Source organism: Phaenicophaeus curvirostris, chromosome 1 (genome assembly GCF_032191515.1).
Source record: "Phaenicophaeus curvirostris isolate KB17595 chromosome 1, BPBGC_Pcur_1.0, whole genome shotgun sequence".
In the NCBI taxonomy this organism is placed as follows: domain Eukaryota; kingdom Metazoa; phylum Chordata; class Aves; order Cuculiformes; family Cuculidae; genus Phaenicophaeus; species Phaenicophaeus curvirostris.
In genome coordinates, this window is record NC_091392.1 from 31,519,378 (window position 1) to 31,534,831 (window position 15,454).

General features: G+C 37.6%; 1 protein-coding gene across 3 annotated transcripts in view; it reads left to right on the plus strand.

Annotated features, from left to right (window-relative positions):
• Positions 1 to 15,454, plus strand: part of TMEM117 (transmembrane protein 117) — a 207,308-nt gene that overhangs the window by 77,410 nt on the left and 114,444 nt on the right. For all 3 annotated transcript variants that reach the window (XR_011336983.1, XM_069851952.1, XM_069851962.1), the window contains exon 4: positions 12,483 to 12,582. Coding sequence is in view for 2 of the 3 variants with exons in the window: in XM_069851952.1 (XP_069708053.1) it covers positions 12,483 to 12,582 (100 nt within the window). In the remaining variant the exon portion in view is untranslated. The remainder of the gene's footprint in view (positions 1 to 12,482; positions 12,583 to 15,454) is intronic.

A 15,454-nucleotide genomic window follows, 5' to 3' on the forward strand; every position in this document is an offset into this window, starting at 1 on the left:
TGTGCATTGCTTGAAGTCTAGTTCTTTTCCATCTGCTCTGCAATCTGCTGCTGTTATTATATTATGGGAGAAGTCAACCAAATCCTCAGACCAGCTTCTATGTTGTCATGCCACATTTTCCTACCATTTCTTCTGAAAGGTACCTGCGAGCAAGGTAGATTATTATTTCTTAACAACTTATATAGTTTCTATATCTCGGTCTGGTTTTAAAGACTGCAGCAAGACTGACACACACCAGTCATCTTCAGCAGATATGTACCCAAACATACATAACAGAAAGATATTTCCTGTTCTTTTGCTTCTGCAAATAGCTTTAAAGAGCAGCTTTTTCTTATATGAGGATTTTCTGTTTTGTTTTGATTTATCAGCAGAGTATTGGCTACGTGTATACAGACTGTAGAACTTAGATAACAATTTTGAACAAAATATTTGCCGAGGAAGTGTTTTGAAGATTCTTATTCAGGGTTAATTTGTGGCTGTATCAGATACTAGTATCCATCTTGAATCTGAGTAAACTCCTGGGGTTTTGGGTCCAATTATTGTTTCTGCTGACCTGGTTCTTTGAAAGACTGACATGCTAATATCTTTTTAGGTCTTTATAAGAATCCTGTGCAGTTATTTGTGCTGTTGCATACTGATGTTCTGGACTGGTATATGCCCCCCAATTCCTTGAACCAACTGCACTTTCAGTCTTCTTTTATATAAACAGACTGTAATACATCAAAGAATCTATAAGCAGCTATAAGCACTAAAATAACATTATAGAAGCCTTGGATCTATTCCTTTGTTTGAAATTAAGATTTTAACTGAGTGCTTTTCAAGGGAGGAAGCATCTCTGTTTTTCTTCTTGCAGTGAAACTTGCTCTACGATGCTGAGATTCTAGACAGCTGAATTTACAAAAGGAATAGCAAAATACAGCTGAATCTGAACACTTTTCCTAAAATAAAATTTGAGGATTGTGAGCACATCCATTCCATTATGGGCTCTGATCTTTCTCCCTTTACAAATATTTTGTACTTGAAATGTATTTCTACATTTCTGTGTATATTAATGTTGTCCTTTCCCTTCTACCAACTTTGTCAGTCCAGTTTCCCAGCTCTCCAACCCTTCTTCCTTCTTTTAAGTATTTTTCAGTATTCCCCTTCCCTAGTTGCATATGATTTTCTCTGGGTCTAGCTGATTGATGGTCTCCCTGTAGTCCTTGTCAAATTCAGCATTCAATAACTTGGCATGCTGAAGGATCCTACCACCCACTGGTAGAATCCATAGAGTACGTGTGAGAGCCATTAGAGTTCATGAAGAAGCAACTGAGAAGAGATTCCTCAAAGGGCCTTTTCTCCACTTTTTTTAGGCTTTACCTATATACAACATAAAGATCCTGTAGGAAATAGAGTTTATATTTTAATTTAACTTTTGTCTTAGCATTCTGACTTGCTCTGTCTCTCAGTGACAAAAAATTGCTTATATTCTTCAAAAGCAATATATGCCCTTGTGTTTGGCTGCCTTTTGCACTGTTCATATCTTTGGCTGTGTTAGCACTGTGTCAAATAGATGGGGTCTTGGCATAATCATAAGAGATCTCCTTAATGAAAAATCTTAAGCAGTCAATTGTATCAAAAGTCAAAATGTACTCATGCCCTTGTGCCCTATTAAATTTTGTTCAGAAATCTTCATCTTATCTTCAAACTTCCATGAAGTCCAGTATCCTTCTCACTCGGCACACATCCCACAAGCTCCAAGGCCAGCATTACTTACTCACTCTTCCTTTAATTAGTAGATTCATACTTTCACAATGCAAAGTATGGAGACTCTGTCCCACCATCCATCTGTTCAGTCTCAGATGTTATCACAGTCTAGTCTTGTTCCTGACTCATTCATTTCAAATATTACTTGTCTTTATAGTGAATACTTCAAAAAAAACACTTATCTTAAAAAAATAAGTTTAGTGGAATCATGTGTTCTACAACCTTGACGCTTCTCTAGTATTTTTTCATACTATGAACAGTCATGATACAAAGTCCCAAATTGGTTTGGATAATTTGAAATAGCAATTACAGGACCTACACAGTCTGTTTTACTCATTCTCTCACCAACTTTGTTTACATACTGTGGACTTGGTTCTTAAGAAAACATGAGAAGTTTCTTGTGAAACAAGAATTTTTAAATAGAAAATTGAAAATTGGTTAATTAATTTTGATACTATTCAGATGTAATTAAGCCTTAAATTACCCTACTGTTGAAAGGTGAAAATTTTCCATATCTATATTTAAACTTTGAATCCTCTGAAGGAATATTTGACCTTATTCTGTAGTGTAGTTTGAGGTAGAAATACATTTTTCTGACAGAGAAAACTAGCACAATAAATGCTAATCCAGAGTGATTTAGACATGAAACATGTTTTCAATCTCCCAAGAATATTTGCAAATTAGGAGGATTTCCTGTCCCAAATCAGCAAAAGAAATTAAAATAATGAAAATACTTATGATATGCAGATTTGGAAAGAAAACTGGAATTATCATAGAAACAGGTTAAAAAAATCAAGCTAATTTTTTCTAAACAATTTAATTTTTAAATGAAACAACAAGATTATTTTCAATTTGAGAACTGGCAATTTTTTTGCATTTTGGAAATATACCCATATTTTCAGAGTTTTATTTTTTCCCCCCATCTATTAAAAGCAATATGTTCCTTCAAGTGATTGCAGCCTATGCATGACCTACTGCTTTATAATAATAGTAAAATGCTCCTGACCGTTTTTAACTACTGACAACTTTGAAGAAAGAGACAGTGGTACCAACAGCACTGGCACTGCAAGCACGCAAGCCAAATCGAATATCTTCATGTCTTACGTGAAAAATAATGTGAATGGATTTGAATTTGTCATTTAAAGCTTGTGTGTCAGGGAAATCAGCTTCTAGCCTGGGAAGGATGTCTTCTCTGCTTCAGGTACTCTGACATAGCTCTGTAGCAAAACTATGGAAACAAAAATGTCAAAGTTAAAACTTACCACACTATACTGATGTAGTGGAAAAAAAAGAAAAATAATTTTAGCCTATTTAGCAACAGTTACACTCCTCCACTACACGTTTACATGCTTTGATGCAAATTATAAGGTGAGTCATATGTCAGCCTCCACTGCTTTAAAAATGGGCATCCATACACAGGTTGCATTCAGCTGTTTTTCCAGTTGCTTCTCAAATTCAAACTCCATCCAAGAGGTTCAAATACTGATCCAGCATTTGCTCACCTCTTTCTAGTGGTGTCTTTCAGTGTTCAGTAAAGCACTAGAAGTCCCCTGGCTTGTGCTGAAAAGACAGTCCTTTGGCCATTTCTCGTTCAGCTGCAAGATGTGAGTGGTTACTGAAAATCACAGAATCACAGAATCACAGAATAACCAGGTTGGAAGAGACCCACCGGATCATCGAGTCCAACCGTTCCTATCAAACACTAAACCATATCCCTCGGCACCCCATCCACCCGTGCCTTAAACACCTCCAGGGAAGGTGACTCAACCACCTCCCTGGGCAGCCTGTGCCAGTGCCCAATGACCCTTTCTGTAAAGAATTTTTTCCTAACGTCTAGCCTAAACCTCCCCTGGCGGAGCTTGAGGCCATTCCCTCTTGTCCTGTCCCCTGTCACTTGGGAGAAGAGGCCAGCACCCTCCTCTCTACAACGTCCTTTCAGGTAGTTGTAGAGAGCAATGAGGTCACCCCTCAGCCTCCTCTTCTCCAGGCTAAACAACCCCAGCTCTCTCAGCCACTCCTCATAAGGCCTGTTCTCCAGCCCCTTCACCAGCTTCGTTGCTCTTCTCTGGACTCGTTCCAGAGCCTCAACATCCTTCTTATGGTGAGGGATAATAATAAAGTGTTGAAGGAAGGCACGTGGTCCTTGCTTCACCCAGTTACTACAGCAGACCCTTGAAATTCGAACTAATAGTAGTCTTTTTAAAGCTTTAAAATCTATTCATTAAATAAGGGAAAAAATCTACTATGTTTATAACAAATTATTTAACATAAATTTTTTTTCAGAGCCAGTTCAAATTCTTTTCAATTGTGATTGCTGAGAAACTTTCAGAAGAGATTCTGTGCCAGCATTTCTTTGTTCCCTCAGCTTCAATTCATTAACTTATGACATGCTGTTTGTAGGTTTCTGGCATTTCATGGTTTTACTTCTTTAAAAATAAAATCTGTTCATCAATGGTTCAAGGAAGTTTAATAAGTTAAGGGATGATAAATATATGAGGTTGCATTATCTGCTAATACTTACAAGTTTCTGCTAAAATTTGCTTAAAACATATTCCTGCTTTTTCTTTCCCAGTTGGGCTGCTACTTACAACCAGAGTCCATTCAGTGTCTTGTACCAACTGCAAATTGTCCTAAGTTCCCATTTCTGAGCAGTAATAATGCTGCAGTCGCTACATTAATCAGCATTAAAGTAATGCATTTAAATTTCTCTGTCATCCCTAAAGCTGAAATGGATAGAAAGTACAAAGTTTTCACTGAAATTCGTAGGAGTTCTAAATGTTATCCAAGCACTTGGTCAAAGCGGTGAAGTTCCAACTACATAATTTAATTTTGTTTATATTCTGGCAATGATATGAGCAGTTCCCTCTGGGGTTTGTTTGTTTGTTTGTTTTTAAATGAATAATTTCTTTCTTGTAACTGCCAGTTCTGAGAATATTGCTGCACGTCTGTCATTATCCCTTCTTAGCTGTACTAAAATGACAACATTGGGATTGGATGTGTGTAAGCCACCTCCCATTCAGGGGAGTTCAGGCAGTGCAGCATCGTTCAAAGCCGTTCCTACCAGTATCTCACCAAGTTTAAAAACAAAGCAAGCATTTACTTAAAATGCAGTGTTTTACTGCATTTCTGTCTTGCTAAATTACAAACCTAACCTTCCCTTATGCCTTGCCTGTTATATTCTCTAGTATCTGTTAATATTATTTTCAGATTTTATGTCGTATTTTTTAAATGTCAACAAATTATCTGTGTTTTAAGATAAGCAAACCTACAACGTTCAAAAGAATGTTAAATGGAATCCCCCCAACAAAATAGCTTACAACATTTTCCTAAGTTTTATAATTCTGAGCGTACATTTTTCTTAGATGTACACATGTGTAGTTTAGCTTGCTGTTTAGCAACTTGTTGAAAATCAACACTCATTACCTTTCTCTGGATGTGCAGGGTGAAGGCTGAGACTGCAGACTTGTATGTCTGCAGAGTTATAGCCCGATGAGTAAAGATCCTCTTTAAACCCTCAAAATGGGTATGCCCAAGGCCGCTTGTCCTATTTGTGTCCCTGGGCACCTGTGCCAGCATTTTGGACCTCTTTATAGAATCATAGAATCATAGAATAACCAGGTTGGAAGAGACCCACTGGATCATCGAGTCCAACCATTCCTATCAAACACTAAACCATGCCCCTTAGCACCTCGTCCACCCGTGCCTTAAACACCTCCAGGGAAGGTGACTCAACCACCTCCCTGGGCAGCCTGTTCCAGTGCCCAATGACCCTTTCTGTGAAGAATTTTTTCCTAATGTCCAGCCTAAACCTCCCCTGGCGGAGCTTGAGGCCATTCCCTCTTGTCCTGTCCCCTGTCACTTGGGAGAAGAGGCCAGCACCCTCCTCTCTACAACCTCCTTTCAGGTAGTTGTAGAGAGACTGTAAAACTATTTTAATATCATAGTATATAGGCAAGTAGAGTGAATCAAATAAGGCATGTAATGCACCAGCTTGTGCTACAGTCTTGTGGATTAGTTGCAGAGTTTTAGTAGCCTATTAAAATAGATGCTAAAAGTTAGCAATAATTTTTTTTGTTCGTTTCATTGTCCACTGAAACAATTTTCAATAAACAATTCACTTAGCAGTAAGTAAATATCTTAATCCTCTCCTGTAGTATCAAACAGGCATGTAAGAGGCAGTCCTTTATTTCATTACTTCAGTTAAAAAAAACTTAGACCATTGTTATAGAGTTTAAGTGAAAGCATAAAGAGCTATGTATAAAAAATCCACACAGAAAACAGGGAACTCCTACAATGTGCGAGAAGGAAGCTATATTACGGCCAGAAATATATTTTTAATCCTGTCTCAAGTTGTTTGAAACACCTTAACTAGGACTGTACTTGTGATCTAATCCAAACTCCTATCCTGACCAGTGACATCCATTCCACTTCTCTAAAAGCGAAGGACAGGCAATGTCTGTCTTTCTGTCTTGTATCTGAAAGATGATACTTGTACAAGACATGGAATCACAGAATCATAGAATTGTAGTTTAGATTGGAAGGGACACTTAAAGGTCATCTAGTCCAGCTGCCCTGCAATAAGTAGAGACATTTTCAACTAGATCAGGTTGCTCAGAGGTCCATCCAGCCTGCATCCTGTGATGGGGCTTCTACCACCTCTCTGGGCAACTTGTTCCAGTGTTTTACCACCCTCAATGTAAAAAAAATCTTCCTTGTATCTAATCTATATTTACCCTCCTTTGTTTTAAAACCATTACACCTTCCTTGTCCTCTTGCAACAGGCACTGCTAAAAAGTCTGGCCCTGTCTTTCTTGTAAGCCCATTTATAAATTGAAAGGCTGCTCAGTAAGGCTTCCGCAGAGCCTTTTCTTCTCCAGGTTGGGCAACTCCAGCTCTCTCAGCATTTCTTCACAGGAGAGGTGTACCTCTCTCTGATCATTCCTGTGGCCCTCTTCTGGATCCATTCCAACAAGTTCCTATACAACTTTAGTTACCCTTCACCTAAAGGAGGCTGGAACAGACATTTGTATCCTCTTGGAGAGCACCATATACAAAAAAAAGTACTGTCCTAATGGAAGACTGTCATCACTTCTTTTTTTTCTTATTGACTATGACAGTGACAATTGTCTAACTTGGAAAAGCATTAAACAAGTGTCCATTGGGATAAGGAATGGATCTCATGTTCCCTGCTGTTTAAGTTAGATGCTTACATCTCTTCCACATTAACAGACAGAAATGCAGCTGCTGCATTTTCCAATAGGTTGTGTCTTCTAGGCAGGCTTGCAAAACACTTCACAGATGGAACTCCACTGGCAAATCAAGTGGAGAAATAAACACTTTATGGATATCAATCAATATAGGATGTGAGCTAGAAGCCAAATGGCTTATTCCTGTGGAGAGTGAACAGCTCCTGTACATGCCTAGCAGCAGAACTTTAAATAGCTTGGGAGCTTTAAAAGCAAATCCCCAGAGTAAGTTAGGCAGCCCTCAGGCCTTTAGACTGATGAGCAAAGGTTTTCAGAATCACAGTTCTGTTTCCTGATTTCAAAAAGCAGTATAAATAAGCTACCAGCCGCAAATGGTCTGTTACAGCATCAATCCATCAGTCTCAGGAGTTTTGCACTGTGCCATGGATCTGTCTTACTATGGCTAAGCTCGTTTTGCATCCTGGTTTTGTTGTGTCTTGGAGATTAGCCTGTGGATCCTTTTGTGGCTGTTAATCTTTGACGTCCTGTCAAGCAAAATCACTGGTTCAGTGCCTCTTCGTTCTTTCTGTTCCAGTGTTGCAGAAAAAGGTTCATCTGTACCTCCAAAATGTGCACTGAGGATGGTTAGTGACTGTATGACTAGCTGTTGTGCTGTCTGTACTGTTTATAGATAGCTACTATGCATTATGCCAGTCTCATGATGTGCCAGCTTTCAGGATAGCAGATCTTGTTGTCTCAGTGCACCTTCCAGTTCCCTGTGGCTTCAATTTCTATTAGGTTGATGTAAAAACTCATCTAGGAGTTGAGGGGTAGCTTTTCAGCTGAGCAAGGTGCTACCTCACGTCGCATTTGCCATTCTGTGATTTTAGAGTGACAAATTTTGATCAGAAACTTTTGCTGTGTTTTCAGTTGTGCTGACACTCCTTGTCTCTGCTAAATTAAGAGTAATGGAAGCTTGTGGTGCCAAGTCTAAAGACTTACTTCTTTGCAGCCTGTGTGAACTCCCATGCTGTCACTTGTTGGCTATTGTCAAGGCATTTCACTTTGCCAGGTGCACCAAGGAAGATGAATTCCATCTAGATAATCAGATATTTAGGAGGAATGCCAGATAAAATCACCTCAGGGAAGCATGTGTCAGACTGCAGAACATGTGCAGACTTCTTATCACTCAGCATAGTAAGCATCTAGGCTTCCCTCCTTTTCCAAGAGTTTTAAATTACCACTCTCTATGGGTGCAGTTCTTGTAGACTCTTGTACAGAACTTCCCCTGTATGTCATGCCAGCCCAGTGCCTTAAATACTCTAGAGTCTATATAAAGCCGGCTGAAGGATAGCTAAGATGTACCAATGTTGCTAAAATAGCATGAAAAGGCAACCAAAAGTGTCTGTGCTCTCATTTACAGTCCATAGAGATCTAGGGTTCAGGTCAGATGTGTCTGGATTATTAAATGTCTCATAGGGCTTACAAGATATCTCCATCTCTTCGGGTTATCAACTGGAGACCAGGATATGTCACAGCACATGGAATGATTCAGCCTGCAAAGAGCAATTTCCCGGGCTTTGCAGCTTGCAGTATTACTGTTGAAGGTTAATAGTGGGTTTGTTCCAAATCCTGATTGCAAACTTGTCCTTTATCTGTAACATTCACAAGGATTGGCTCTCCAGCCTTTAATTATTGACTCATCCTGTCAATTTCTGAAGAGTTCTTTTTTAACTCTGTTTACTCTGAGCTTTAACTGCTGTATTTTCCTACTCAGTATTTTCTTAGGTTGTGCTATTAATGAAGGTACCTTGCTACAGAATATAAATATGATAAAGCAAAAAGAAGCCTTTTGACAACCTATGGAAAATCTGGGCTGCCTGTGACACTTAACTGGAACCCAACAGCAATTAGACCTCCTTAAAGGGCAAACATGGATCCTAGCCAGGCAGCAGAGTAATCAAGTAATGAAAACTGCTCTAATTACTAGTTAAAGCTAGAAAAAAGTGGGGAATTTTTCTACAACAGAATTATTTTTACTTTTGGTACTGGTAAAATTTAAATGCTGGTAACATCATCAGGCAATCATGGTGTTCTGGTTCCAGCTAGGCTAGAGTAAATTTTCTTCTTAATAGCTGCAGCATTTTGGGTTAATAGTGGGAAGAATGTTGATAACACATGTTGTTTGCAGTTGTAACTGGACAATGTTTTATGCTCAACTGGCATAGAATTAATTTTCTTCTCAGCAGCTGCTGTTTTTCTAAATTTTAGTATGAGAAAAATGCTGAAAAAGTTTGATGTTTATTGTAACTGGGAAAGCCAACAGCCTTTTTCAGTTTCTCCTGTTTTACAAGTAAACAGGCATATTAAGCTGGGAGGAGCAGAGCCAGGGCAGCTGACCCAAACTGGCTAACAGACAGATTCCATACCATGAATGTCATGCACTGTTAATAATGGGCAAGTTTTCTGGGGGTAGCCCACATTGCTCCTGCCTGCTCTTAGCGCCTCTGCTGCCACTGCTCCAGTACTCTGTGTCCCACTCACAGTGCTCTGCATTTGGTGATATCTGTATCCACCTTGATCTCTGCACCTGTGTGATTGTCTTGTTAATTTTCATTTCAACCCACGAGTTTCTCTTTCCTTTTCTCTTTTCTTCCTCTTGGTTGGGGGGAGGAGAGAGACCAGCTACCAACCATTTAGCTGCTGGCTAGGGGCTAAACTGGGACACATGGCTTTTTAAAAGAAGTTAACTACTCTCATTTATATTCAAACTAAACCCTGAAAATTAAAAATTGAGAGGTTTTTCTTCTATAGCAGCCCAAAATTCGTATTTATAAAAGTAATTTTCTCTTTGTATTTTGAAATAAAAATAATATTACAGAGTATAAAAGACACAGGATGTAATGTTAATTGCTAATATAATAGCAGTGTTTCATTACTATTTCTAATAAGATAATGACAGTGCTAAAAATATTTTCTGATCCATAAAAAGTTGCAGCTGTATTTTAATCGTAACTGCACTTAAAAAAAGCACAGATTGTGTTCTTAGGTGTTTTTTTTTAATAATGATATGCTATTTAAAATCTACCCAAGGGTCTGTCAGTTTGCATATTTAGAATCATAGAATCATTGAATTACCAGGTTGGAAGAGACCCACCGGATCATCGAGTCCAACCATTCCTATCAAACACTAAACCATGGCCCTTAGCACCTCATCCACCCGTGCCTTAGTTTAGGCATTAATTACTTTTAGATTGTGATGCACAGTTTATACTAGGCTTCTTGGATGCTTTCATGTTTCAAATTTTCCTGCTTCAAATTATAAAAAGGGCTATGAGGATGATCTGGTGCTTCCAAGGCCTTTCTAAGTAAGTATTGTGTCCAGTTCATCCAACCTTATTATAAGCCTCCAGTACTTTTAACATTTGTAACAGCAAGTGACTACATGGAGAATTTCAATTTCCATCAAAAAGAATAGCTGGTGTCTGGTTTGATATCTCCTCTACTTGTTAATACCCACATTCAGTGATCAGTGACTTCTGAGCCTTTTTGGATAACCCATCCTGTGTGCATCAGCCTGTCATGGGTGGCTGTGACAGGACCACTATATGTGGTGGAGCTATGGGAATTACCCAAGAAACCCACTTTCCAGGAGTGTTATGCAAGTGTTCATTTACTTTCTGTAGACCTGTAATCATGTATAATGCATGTGCAAATGTATAATGTGTATGAAAAATGTGAATAAAAGAGGTGAGAACGACCGTGGGGTTTTTGTATGTTTCAGATGAGAAAGATAAAGATACAGGTTGCTTTTGGAAGCCAACCCTTACAACTGTCATTTATTGCCATATCCTTTTTGTTAATGAGACACCTTCTTAAGGAATGAAGTCATGTTCATTTTTACCTTCACAGATGCTGCAAGAATGGCATACCCAAGATGCAGGAAAATAAGGAATTCCTAATGTTTCTCAGTTATAAAGAGGCTGGGAGTATATATCTGGGAGGTGTGCTTTCCTGTTGTCACAATCTTCTCTGGGTACCTGCTGTTGCCCTCTTTTGGAGAGAGGGCGTTGGAACAAAGAGACACTAGACTGACCCAGCAGAACTGTTCTGGTGTTATTGCATCCTATTTACAACACAGCAAATTCAGAATATTGATAATCTTATTAACTGTATGGAACTTAATTAAAAATAGCTTGTAAAAAAATGTGTTGTGTTTTTTTTTTAACTTCCAGCAGAAAATCTGAGCCAGCATTTATATGCTGTTCAACAGATGAATAAAAAACCAGATTGTATTTTTGTTAGCGATGTATTAGCTGAGTTTACAAAATGTCTATAGTGAGAACAGCCACTAGGGTGTGTAATTTTACACGTGTCATGAATTCAGTGACATTAATATTTCCACTCTAGGACATATTAACTTGTATCGAAGAAACGATACAATGTTGTGTATGGATTGTGCTACCAAGATCTTGCTACCAAGATCTTCTATCCTGATCAAATATTTAGAGTTTAATAGGATTGCCCAAGAAAGTGGTATCAGCATGCACTGATCCAGTTGCAGAGATATGGTCTGTTAGCTCCTAGATTGTACAACATTTGGCGTATAATAATGTAAAATTTGAATAATGGATAACATGGCGTTCAAGGAAGTTGTTCCAAGTTACTGGGCCAGTTGTGTGCACCCTTAAATAGGCATAAAATTACATAAGGAATGTTTACAGGTAACTTGAAAACACATCACTTGGGGAGGTAAAATATAATTGCTATTGTTATTCAATGTGTTAGCTCTTGAGTTCAAGTAATCTCTTCTTAAACACTTTAAAAGTCTTCCAACAAAGGAAGGCTATGTGTATATTAAAAGCTATGATTTTTCACAAAGGTTTTAATCCAGCACAAGTAACTTTACCTTCTTAATTGTCCTTATAACATCTTGATGAACCTGAAAGCAGAGGTCAAATTACTGTGTGAGGCTTTAAATCCTATCTGTTGCATTATTTAAGCAGAGTGGAAATGCTTCTTTTGGGTTTAATTAAAATTTATCTATAAAATTACATTGTATAAATCAGGTGCACTGTTGTGCTAAAAAACCATGTGGTTGTATAGCAAATCATGCAAGTGGTAAAGTGAAAAATCAAGTGGCTCAATTATTTTTTTAAAAAGAACATAAATATTTTCTTTTTTCTTCATAAAGATTTTGCAAAGTCACTGAATCCTAGAATGCTGCAATTCCATTTGTACAAAGAAAGAGGTAAAAAGCGTAAAATAGTTTATATTTCCAGAAGCCTTACATCATCCTAAAGCCTTTGCCTATCATTATTTTAGCACCTTCAAAAGAGACATGGGTGATAAAATCAGATTCACATTTCCATTTCTAATTGGAATCGACCCATCCTTGTTCTCTGTCAAGAATCAGATCTAGCAGAAAAAGTGATTATGAAAGAAATGGGAAATCTTTCACAGCTAATCATAAATTTAGTCACTAAAGCAAGTTCTTTTAACTGCGTTGAGCAAACGTGTATAGCTTACAGTCTGTTCTTGTTTCCACAGTGCATACATTATAACAGACTTCATGGGCATCAGGAATGAAAATTTTATGAAGGTAGCTGCAGTTGGGACTTGGATGGGAGATTTTGTCACAGCATGGATGGTAAGAAACATAATATTACATTTTAAAAGAAAAGAAAAGGAATATGTTTGTTGGTTTCAAGGGAAAGTGGAGAGGAGAAGAGAGAAAACTCAATTTCTTAAAGTATTTGACTATTTCAACCCAGAGAGGTAGAAAGTTAACAAAGGTAAAGTACCTTAATGGCAGTGTATTTAATTAGCTGGGAGTCCAGAAGAGTTTCAGTTAAAATGTATCAGAATATTTCATTTCTTCTGCTGTGAGTGGGAATTTTGCCATTCTGTGAGGATGGCACGATGGCCCTTCTTCGCTGTGAAATATCATCACGACTTGCTGTCTGGTGAAATGGCGAGTAACAGCTAGAGATAAACAAATGTAATGGAATGGATTGAAAAAGAAAAAAAAATAGCTGAAAGATATATAACAAGTGCAATGGAAATAACAGAAAGGAAGAAAGGAAGAAAGGAAGAAAGGAAGAAAGGAAAAAAGGAAGAGGAAGAAGGAAAGAAAGAAGGAAAGGAAGGAAAGAAGGAAAGGAAAGAAGGAAAGGAAAGAAGGAAAGGAAGGAAAGGAGGAAAGAAAGAAAGGAGGAAAGGAGGAAAGAAAGAAAGGAGGAAAGGAGGAAAGAAAGAAAGAAAGGAGGAAAGAAAGAAAGGAGGAAAGAAAGAAAGGAGGAAAGAAAGGAGGAAAGAAAGGAGGAAAGAAAGGAGGAAAGAAAGGAGGAAAGAAAGAAAGAAAGAAAGAAAGAAAGAAAGAAAGAAAGAAAGAAAGAAAGAAAGAAAGAAAGAAAGAAAGAAAGAAAGAAAGAAAGAAAGAAAGAAAAAGAAAGACAGTTACATGTCAAAATTTGAAGGCAGCCTGTTTGATGTGAAACTGTCAGATTAAGTTTGCCTTTTAATTTAGAAAAGCAATTTTTCATTCGGATTATAATTATTATAAAGGTTCTCTCCTGAAATTTGGGCAACCCAAAGATCAGTTTAGTGAAAAAGAACCAGAAAATGACAGCTAACTGGGAATAAAATGAAGCATATGCATGTGTTTTTATTCAGGAAAAGCATTTATTAAATACATAGTGATGTAAAGTGGTTTTGGTTTGGTTTTTTTAGTAAGATCAGGTTTTTATAGTTAGTGTAGGTAACAATTTTAACAATGATGACTGTGATATATATTAAAATTGGGGAAAGAAGTCCATGATTTTTAAGCTTGCAGAATTTGTTTTAATTAATTTTTTTTTTTCCTAATGATTCACTGATGCATTTGTTTACTCAAAAAAATCAACATAAGTTTAGAGGATTTAATTAACACAGGGAACATTGCCTGATGCTGAATGTTTATCTCATATCTCAGAAACATGGATGGAAAAGATCTTAGCACTGTGTGTAGCTACTGACTATAATAATCTCTGATGTAAGCAAAAAAATAAGCCAAGGTGGATAAATTTTAGGACTCTGGTATGTGTTGAGAGAAGGCACTATAGGAATAGTTTCAAGCAGGAATGACTGTGAGATGCTAAGACGATAGTCTATAAAACTGTAGGAACAGTCTTAGAAGGGTCATCCGAATTTCTATTTATAGTCTTCTGTCCTCCACATATTTGAAATATGCTGTGTAACAGACAGAGGAAAAAAAGCATCATAATTTTTTTCAGCGTATAGTTCAATATAGTGTCAGTGGTTTATCCGACACAAATTATACTCTATGAAGTAGTGGCCATGAAAAACGAGTGCAGGGCAAATCTGTTACATACATTACAGTAAGGACATTGCAAAATTGGTGCATTGGGTGATGTTGACAATTACTGTGGATTTCTTGTGAATCAGTAATAAAATTCATCGATACTTCCAAATACATTTCGGTTTTTTTTTAAGGGCTTCCACAGCTTTATCCCACTTTGGAAGAACATATGATGCATAAGCTAATTGAGAGGGGTCATGTTTAACATACACATGTGACTTAGAGCTCCAGTGATAGATTACATACAATGTTGCACTACGTTAGCTTTCAGTCCCTTTTTTTCTCATTTCCTTGAAAAAAAAACTGTTATATGCAACACTATATAAAACATGGAAATGGGCGGATTCAAGAGGAATGAGGATCCTGATCCTTTTCTGTGAAGTCAAAGACCTCTCAGGTCTTTTCAGCAATGGAGGCACAATTAGTTTGTGGCATGGCAGATTCCAGTGGTGGCTCGAGTTAACACTGAAGAATGTGAGAGAGACTGAAGAGGTAATTTTGAAAGGGAAGGCTGTTTGTAAACTAGGCTGGTTCTGTTAGCTTGCAGGAAGAGCAGAGGGCATGAGATTGGCAGGTCTGTGTGTTTTAGCACGTTTCTTCATTGCATGAGGAGTATTAAGAAGTGTAATGATTTGTCTTTAGCTCTTCAGAGCAAAAGAAAATAGCGAGATTGCTTCTGCAATGCAAATCTCTAGGCAAAGTGTATGAATCAGTCAATGGAAATTAAAGTGTCTGAGGGGAGCCAAGCCTCGGAACATCAAAAAAAGCTGCAATGTCAGGTAGAGAGATATTAGTAACAGAAGAGAGTGGACACATTGTACGCATGTATGTACATTGGTACAAACCTCCCACACAGCCTAAATTTAGCAATCTTATTCTATATGAACAGAAATGATCATATTGATTATTATATTTGAATTTGCTTGACTTTCTGCATGTCATGTCCAGCATGGAATTCAAGACAAAGTAACACGAGTCTTTTGTGGATGTTCTGGTTTCTGCTCAGATAAAATGAATTTTCTTCCCAGCAACTGCTGTTCTTTGGATTTGGTATGAGAATAATGTTGATAACACATTTTGTTTTAGTTGTTGCTAGGTAATTCTTACGCTGCAAAGAGTTAATTTTCTTTGCAGCAGCTGCTGTGTTTTAAAGTTAATGTGA